Source organism: Helianthus annuus, chromosome 12 (assembly GCF_002127325.2).
Source record: "Helianthus annuus cultivar XRQ/B chromosome 12, HanXRQr2.0-SUNRISE, whole genome shotgun sequence".
Lineage (NCBI taxonomy): Eukaryota > Viridiplantae > Streptophyta > Magnoliopsida > Asterales > Asteraceae > Helianthus > Helianthus annuus.
Window position 1 is genome coordinate 158,420,327 of NC_035444.2, and position 9,536 is coordinate 158,429,862.

The 9,536-nt window shown below is 34.8% G+C and overlaps 1 protein-coding gene across 1 annotated transcript; it reads left to right on the plus strand.

Moving 5' to 3' along the window:
• The first annotated feature begins 1,452 nt into the window (after window positions 1–1,452).
• LOC110896061 lies at window positions 1,453–7,382 on the plus strand. The gene is made up of 7 exons (XM_022143492.2): window positions 1,453–1,978; window positions 2,144–2,230; window positions 2,325–2,534; window positions 3,922–4,086; window positions 5,839–5,892; window positions 5,983–6,129; window positions 6,784–7,382. Exons 1-7 carry the CDS (start codon window positions 1,670–1,672, stop codon window positions 7,159–7,161), a joined length of 1,350 nt encoding a protein of 449 aa, XP_021999184.1. The 5' UTR covers window positions 1,453–1,669; the 3' UTR covers window positions 7,162–7,382.
• Window positions 7,383–9,536: the final 2,154 nt, after the last annotated feature.

Sequence of the window (9,536 nt, forward strand, 5' to 3'; positions counted from 1 at the left end):
TAATAGATACACGAGAGTATAACCAACAACACATGCACTAATAGATACACAATGTAAAAATGTTGTATCACATATCGTAATATCAAGACATACAATATATTATTATAATTTCAACAATTTACTTGTATTACACTTAAACAATTTACTTATATTACAAAAATATCATCACTTGATTTTTTTTCGGTTTGCCTACCACGACGCATTTTATTTTTAAGATTTATTTATCTATTTTTTAGAAACAACCGTGGAATATATGTTATGAGTCAACGACAGATGCACCTAGCAAGAATTTTGTTATATAAGAAACTTACACAACTTATATTACTTAGCCTAATCAATTAATAAACAATATGTGGAACTTATTTCGAAATTAAGTGGAAATTAAAAAGCAGGGCCGTCCCTGAAAATGATATAAAACTTTTGGGCCTTGTGCGAGACAAAAAATTTGGGCCCCTAAACTCATCAATCATATACCAAAAAACCACAATACAACGCTAATTGTGATAAAGACGCTAATTATGATAAAATAAACAAAACGAAAACAGTGTAGCAAAATGATTAAACTTACTTACTTAAGCGAATCGTGAGGCTCTCCTAGCGATTTTGAAAGTAAAGCTTTCGATCAAGTATTTATAATCCATACCGATTCTTCTCTATATTTCAATGTACCACAATTATCCATATTCAGAAAGTGGATGCATAACTCAAACTAGCATTGATCAAAAACGATAAATCCTAGTTTTATCTTACAAATAAATTGATACACCTAATATTAGTTTCAACCCTATTTGGATAAACAAAAATAACTAACACTTGAATCTTTTTTAGCAAAAAGAACTGTAATATGTGTGTAAACATATCCAAATTAGTTTCGCAACACGAACCTTATCATACAAATAAAATAAATAGAACTAGATATTGAGTTGTTCCAAGTTTATATTGTGAATGGTTATTTGAGAAACAAGAAATACAATACCTATAAATTTAAACAAGGAAACATGTCAAATTAAATAGAAGAAAAAAAAATCAAAGAACTTGCAAATTTATGTTGACCAAAATTTAAATTTAAATGTAAAAATCAAAGTTAAAACTAAAAAATGATTGCAAAGTTGCAAATGGTATTAGTTTCCGGAGTTAATAAAACAAACTTAATAAACAAAAGAAAATTTGGAGAAGTTAGAAAACAAACGACATACAAAATTAGAAAACAAAAGGAAATTTGGAGATATTAGAAAACAAACGACATGCAGGGATTCGAACCTGGAACAGCTAGCTCATCACATAATTGCCGCTTCCATTAAGCCAGAGGGAGACTTTGTGTTTCCTTTTTCTACATCAACTTTATATATTTAAAACATCTATATTTTTTTAAACAACTTTGGGCCCTTAGATGCTTTGGGCCCTGTGCGGTGGCACCTCCTGCACAGGCCCAAAACCGGCCCTGTTAAAAAGTAAAAACCCCGACAAACCATTTTGTGAGTTCATAATAACTCACACCTATTTATACTTTCAACTTCTTGTTGTCAGAACTTGCAAAACAAATATAGAAATAGTGGAAAACAAAGCTTCTAGAGAGAGATAAAGAGCTACTTCTTCTCTTGTGAATTTGTTTCCATTTCTTGTTTTGAAAATGGTGAATGAATGAATGAGTGAAATTATTATTTCATAAATGGAGAAAACAGAAGAAGCTTGTTTTTGTTTTTTCTGTTTTCATTTTAATCACAGAAGAAGACAACATGGAGTCAAGTTCAAACAACAAAAACAAAAACAACAAACAGTAGATTCATCTTCATGTTTTAAACTCCCTCCAGTCACTTCAATGTTTGTTTTCATTCTCCTGCTGTTTTCTCCGACCATCTCAGCCAAAAAACTCCGGCAAGATCACCAAATATTCCGGCCACGTGAAGAATCCAACAAGATGAAGCTAGTTCAAGCTCATCTTAAAAAGATCAACAAACCTTTTGTCAAATCAATTCAGGTAGACAAGATTCTTCATTTTCGGTTTTCGACGCAGCTTGTTGCCCGTTTATACTGTCTAATTTTCTAATGGTTTGATATATTTATCTACTATTATATTTTTTTACTATTTTTTTTGTTCTTTATTATACATGAATAAATTGAAATAACAACATTTTTTTAACAGAGTCCGGATGGTGATATAATAGATTGCGTTGTAACGCATCATCAACCAGCTTTTGATCATCCTAAGTTGAAAGGGAAAAAACCATTGGTGGGTTCTTATTTTCTTATATACAAATTAATTAATAAATTATTATTCTTAGTTTTATTATTTAGTTAAAAAGGTTTTGCTTTATGATAAACAGGATCCACCGGAGAGACCATATAGGCATGATCAAGCAGAAAACAGGTCTGAAAATTATCAGTTATGGAGTTTATCGGGCGAATCATGTCCCGAAGGAACAATTCCGATTAGACGAACAAGCGAACAAGACATTTTACGAGCTAATTCGATACAAAGATTTGGTCGAAAAGCTAGACCGATTAGAAGAGACACTTCTAGCTATGGTCATGAGGTTAGTTTTAAAATTTGGAAGGAGTTTTGGTTATATTTAGGTTCTTGGGTTATAATTTGTTATGGGTAATTGGTGTTATTTCAAGTAGGTAAGACTAAGGGGTATGGAGAGCCTCATCCCCAAGGGGATGGGCTGTCACGTCGGCGCCACGTAGGAGTGGCTTGGAGGGGATGGACCTAGGGGGTGGGGGATGAACCCCTTTATATATATATGTATGTATGTATAGGTATATGTGAGAGAAGGAAGGAGAAGGGAGGACCGGCTACCCCGGCTGTGGGGTGCCGGTTGTGCCGAGCCGAGCCCCAGGGGGCGGTGTGGGGGACCGGCGCCGGTCCTAGCCGGGCCTCAGCCGGCCCCCATACCCTTTAGTCTAAAGATTTTCATGTTTTTGCATCATTTCATAGATTTCTATAGAAGGATGGTTTGGAAAACAAGGTTATAATAGCATGTACCTTGTGTAGTAAATGTTGTACCTCTCCTATGATGTCAAGATTGTAACTCTTGAAACTTTTCAATTTTTTTTAGTGTCACATCAAATCATAGCTTTTAACTTTTTCTCAAAAAGGCATAGATAAAGTTAGTTTAGTTGTTAATTAGAACAAGAATTTACCTGTTTTCATTTTAAAAATTTGGTTTTCACAATATGTCCCTCAAGTCTAGTTTAGTGTGAAAGTATATTGAAATATTAAAACACACTTGTTAATAACATCGGGTATGGTGAGGCTTGGATTGGAGGCATGAGTTGACAACGTGGAAAACAAACCCAAACCCACGCCAGTGGGATATGGTGGGGCTTGCGTTGGGGGCATGAGTTGACACAGAGGGGCATGAGTTGACACAGAGGGGCATGTGAAATGGCTAGTTTGGTTAGGCTATTGAGAGCCTGCCATATCACCTTGCTAGACCGCCTCACGCCCGGCTTCAAACCCAAGCCCCAAGGGCCACGCCCCAACCCAAGCCCACCCGGGGTGGTGGCTTGGGCGTTTTCCCCCAACCCAAGCCCGTACCCCATAGTCTAAATAATATTTAGACTTTTAGATTTATAAAAATGTTTCCAAAATACTCACATAGTTATCTTTTTTTATATACATCATATTGAAAGCTAATATAATTGATCTCATTATACTTAAGGGTTTCGAAGATTTTACTTACGAAATCTCATTATACGTAAGGGTTTCGAAGATTTTACTAACACCTTCGTAATATTATAATCAAACTAATAAAAACCTTGAACGCTTTAATGTCTTGTTGGGCATGGTCCAGGGTCCCTTTTCCTTATGACGACATATCGATCATATATCGTACCTTAATTAATGATCAAATTAATAAATTTTATTGAAAAACGGTTGAATGAAAATCCCTAATTAAATTGGGTTGAAAATGGCAGCATGCAGTTGGGTATGTGAGTGGAAATAAATATTATGGAGCAAAAGCAAGCATAAATGTGTGGGCTCCAAGGGTAGCCAACAGATATGAATTCAGTTTATCACAAATGTGGGTTATATCTGGGTCATTTGGAAATGATCTAAACACCATTGAAGCTGGCTGGCAGGTATTTTCATTAATCATTTCAACCATTTCTATTTACTTCCAACTTTCATATTTATCCTCATGCACCGTTTTAATTTGCATCAGAGTTAACTGTCATTTCCGTCTCTGTAGTTTGTCCAGTTATGACAATTTAGACCAAATTTTAAATTTATACCATTTTCGTTTCTGACATTCTTGAAACATGACAATTCCATCCAAAAAGCTAAGGTTGAATATAATAATTGCACAAATCAAAGGGACGAAAATGGCAAACTCATGTTTTTTATACGGAACTGACATGTTTCAAAAATGTTGGAGACGGAAATGATAAAAAATTAAAATTTCGTCTGAACTAGCATAATTGGACAAACCACATTGATGAAAATGGCAGTTAACTCTTTGCATCATTATTGTTTCTTTAGGTTCACTAGAGTGTGTTAACTTTGATTAATTTACTTAAAATAGAGTCGATTAGGATTTATTTTATCTCCAAAGAGCAACATGAGTGTAATTAAAGGCCAACTAATGTATAAAAAGTTGTAAAATGCTTCACATTAAAAGCTAGGTATTTAACTTAGCATTGTTGTATTTTATATATAACACGTTAAGTATTTGTCACATGTAAGTTAAAACTAGTCCGGCACAAACCATTTTGATCCACATGAAACAATTACATCTTAACGAGCTTCGTGTGCCTTAACATATTATTGAACTCATAGGCTCGTCTACTCTGTCACCTCTAGGCTATACCATGTTCTACTTGATTATAATGGAGTAACAAATTAGTGATTTTTAGTTTCATGTTTCTTCAAGTAATATCAATGCTAAATAAGTAAATTCAGGTAGGTTTTTATTTATTATATATGATAATATTGTATTATTTTCATAATCAGAATGAACCATTTACCTTTTTTTTTTTTTGCTAAAATATAAACAATATCTTTAAGGGCAATCTGTAGAAATATATACTAAATGATACCTGCAAGTCTGCAACGTTAGGTCCCTTTATATTGTACCGAAAGGTGTTTTCACACTTTATGTAAACAAAATTGAGAATCATTAAATGCTTTTGTTAGTCTAATTTGCTATACATGTTGCAACATATTGAGCACCTCATAAAGGTACATTTCTTTATAATTATAGGTACATAAAAGTAAATTTTATTTCACGTTTTAAGAAAAGAGTGCTATGAGTAATGTTTAAATGATCAAACCGAATCGATACTTGAACCAACAATTTCGGGGATTCATTAGAGCAATTTAACCGACTAGTACGGTCTTAAAAATTTGTTAACAGGTAGAAAGAGACAATGATCAATTAATCTCCACCCGTTTTGCTTCGGCTTAGTATAATTAGCTCAAACTCAGCTGATTTGTTTTTTTTTTCTGGTTCCTTTGGCTCATTGTCGAACCAATAACACTGACGATTCTTATTTAGATCAGGCAGGTTTCGGTATTCAGAACCGAACTTCACATCTTATAATTCATGTTCAATCTAAACTATTTGTAAGAATTATATCTTAGGCTTGGGCTAGCTGTTGGGTTATACAAAATTTCTTTCTTGCCATTACCAACAAAAAAATTTAAGAGTTGTAAGATATTGCAATGTCAAACCTGACAAAATAATGTTATTATTACTTGTAGTTAATGCTATAAAAATAATACAAAATAACAAGTTTCTTAATGTCATTTAAAGCTAATTAAAGTACATCAACTACCCACCCATAAAACTGAATTTATTATTTACGGAAAGTTTATTAATTTCTTTTCAATAGGTAAGCCCAGAGCTATATGGGGACAACTATCCTCGATTCTTCACTTATTGGACGGTAAGTTAAAATAATGCACACACTATTACTTCATAATTTTTCATAAAATTATCTTATTCTAAATAATTTACAATATTTTTATAATTACAGACAGATGCATACCAGACAACAGGATGCTACAACTTGTTATGTTCAGGATTTATACAAACAAACAATAGGATTGCGATCGGTGCTGCAATATCTCCAAGATCTGTATATAACGGGGGACAATTTGACATCACTTTATTGATATGGAAGGTAATTTTTTCTAAGTTATTTTACGTTATAATTAAAGATATGTATGCTTGCATGTATGTGTCAAAATATGAAGCACTACCTACACCACCACCCCATGATGGATTGGGTACCTCTTTGCTTTCGCCTATATAACAATTATATATACCAATCACCACCATCATCGCCATCGTTGCATCACCAACAAATACGCAGGCGAAGACCTTAGAGGTGGTTTGACTGACGAGTAACAACTGGCGATGGTGGTGTTTAGAACCCAAAAATGTCTTTAGTTAGCTGCCAAATCAGAAAAATACGATTTTTATAAAAAAAGAGAGATGAATAGGTCCACCACCAACTCGTTCTTTCATGTTCTTGTGTATGGACGGAAGCCCCAAAAATGCCCAAGACTAATGTGCTCCAATGTTGAAAAACACAAATACTACCACCTAGACACTCAAAAACGGTCAAGAACTTCTTAGAGTTGAAGGACACTAAAGAAATTCAAAATAAATAACTTTTTTTTTAGAAGATAATCTATCTTAAAATACTAATTTTAAAAATAATTAGCCGTTTAAAAACTAGTAAAGTGGTTATTAAATCTCAACTTTTATCCAACTTAATTATATAACATGATTAATATTTTAGTTGATTAATTCAATATCTTAAATTATGTAGGATCCAAAGCATGGAAATTGGTGGTTGGAATTCGGGTCAGGAACCTTGGTCGGGTATTGGCCCGCTTCCTTGTTCACTCACCTTCGAGATCACGCAAGCATGGTTCAATTTGGTGGAGAAATTGTGAACAGTCGGGCTTCGGGTTCGCACACTTTAACCCAAATGGGAAGTGGACATTTTTCAGGTCAAGGATTCGGTAAAGCTTCGTATTTTAGGAACATGCAAGTGGTTGATTGGGGTAACAATTTAATCCCATTGTCCGGTTTTAAAATATTAGCCGATCATCCAAATTGTTACGATATTAGAGGTGGAAGTAATAGGGTCTGGGGTAATTATTTTTACTACGGTGGACCCGGTAAGAATCCAAGGTGTCCGTAAAATGACGTGGCGTGTTGGTATTGATTGTGAGCATATGATCAAAAGTTTTGAAATTTTTGTCTTTAGTTTTCCTTGTTAGATGTGTTAGGTTTTTTCTTTGTTTTTATTTTCTAACACATGTTTGATTAATTATAAAATGTTGTTAGTCAGGACATAATGTAAAGTTACAGTTTCGATAGTTGATATTAAATTAATATAAGAAGAAATTGAGTGTTTTATTATTATCATCTATTTATATCAATATCAATATAATTTGATGATGGCTTTGATATTAATATAAGAAGAAATGCTTTTAGTGTGTTATATCTTTATTGGACCTTTTTGTATATATCTGAATAATGACTTAAACCTTATGAGATAAGCAACACAATTTCACGTATAATTTATTTAGTTATGTGACACACGCGTGCTTGTTCGTTCATGAATTGAATATCTCAAATTCGTGTATTAAGACATCACAGATGAATCGTTTTAAGCTGATATCCGCGTACATTCAACTTCTACAAACTCGATATTTGGTTCCACCAAAGGAAAGAAATATGATAGATGGTTTTGAATCGTTTTAAGCTGATATCGTACATTTGTTTGTAATTTAAATTTATAAAAAAAAAGCTATTGCATTCCTTGACAAGGAGCCTCATGATATTCCAAGAACCAAAGAATGAGATGTCTAAATTTATATTCGAGACCCAATCTGTGATGCAAGAGTTATTTCTTACATGAGGCTTTTTTTCTTGGTACCGGAAAGGAGATTCATGAAGGTATTAGATTCACGTATTTTGTTGTTATATATTTAGAATTATTCGTTTTTGTATGTGAAGACTCAAGAACCAGTTGGTCCGAGCTGGTATGAACAGAGCTTTAGATGACCTTGACGAAGACCTGTAAGATCACAAGGAAGAAAGCACACCGTTAGCCTTGTCACAGGGAGGGGGGCCTCTCTGTGACCAAGCTCGGGCGTGAGAATAAGTATTTGAGAGGAGAAAGTAAGTCAGTGAGAGAGAGGAGAGTTTAGAGAGAGAAAGTAGCGATTACCCTTTGTGGGAAGTCTTGGCGGGGTATTTATACTTTTGGGGTATGCTGACGTGGCGAGCTAGTTAGGGTCGGACCAGTCGCTATCATGTAGTTAAAGCCGTGGGTCCCAGTTAGTTAGAGAAGATCCTATGGCTTAATCGTTCCGACTGGGGACGTTAGGTCCGACCAATCCTTTGAGCTGTCGATCCGACCTCACATTCTAAGTATTCGGTCCGGTCCCGGACGTATCCTCATCAGTATGGTTATATTTATTTCAGATAAAGATGATGTAAATGGGAGGCTACAGGAGTGGCGAGCAATCTTAAAACGAAAAGGCTTACGCATAAGTCGGTCTAAAACCGAGTATATTTATTGTAACTTCAGTGGCACCTACGACGAGAAGGGCAACCAGATAACTATTTAAGGCATGTTATCCCGTAGACAACCAATTTTTAGTATTTAGGTTCCTTCGTCTAGAGTGACGTGGACATTGATAGTGATGTAGTTTATCGCATTCAATCAGATTGGTGCAAGTGGATAGCCGCCACATGGGTTTTGTGTGACAACCCCAACAAGATTAAAAGAAAAATCATATAGGGTTGCACTTCCCTCAGCTATGTTATACGGAACCTATTGTTGGGTCATGAAGAAGAGATAAGCGTGGAAATGAGAGGTTACAACAATGATGAGGAAATCGAGGTGGATGTGTGGACACACAAGTTTAGACCAAATAAGAAAATGAAGTTTTTCGGAATAAATTCACGGTGGCTCACGTTTGCGATAAGATTATAGAGGAGAGATAGAGATGGTTTAAGGATTTGCAGAGGAGACATATGACTACAATTGTAATAAGCATGGAAACCTCATAATGTTTGTGTGTGTGTGTGGGGGGGGGTGGTGATTAAAGATAGACGATAAGAGATTAAGCATGATTTATTATAATTGCACCTCCGGAAAGATATAGTCAATAACAAAAGTTTTTGGAGACATGGATAAAGTTAGAGATGTTTTTTTTTTTTGGGGGGGGGGGGTGTAGAGGTGTACAAATCGGTTTTTTTCGAAAACCGGTTTCGGTTATTAACCGAACCAGTTTTTTTCACCCAAAACGAAAACCGTTTTTTTATAACTGGTTTTTCAAGTCCAAAACAATAACCGGTGTAACCGGTTGGGACCGGTTTTTGCCAATAAAAAAAACCGGTTTTAACCGGTTTTTGCCAAAAAAATGGTTTTTTTAAAACCGGTTTCGGTTATTAACCGATTTTTCAGATTAAGAATAGTAACCGATCACAAACCGACGGTTCGGTTATAAAAAACCGGTTTTGGTTCTAAAACCGGTTTTTTTGTACACCTCTAGCGCCGCG

Coding starts and splice junctions, on each gene's coding strand:
- LOC110896061 (XM_022143492.2), top strand. CDS start 1,670: ATGGAGAAAACAGAAGAAGCTTGTTTTTGTTTTTTCTGTTTTCATTTT. Junction 1,979..2,143: donor CTTTTGTCAAATCAATTCAG/GTAGACAAGATT, acceptor TTTTTTTAACAG/AGTCCGGATGGTGATATAAT. Junction 4,087..5,838: donor CCATTGAAGCTGGCTGGCAG/GTATTTTCATTA, acceptor TCTTTTCAATAG/GTAAGCCCAGAGCTATATGG.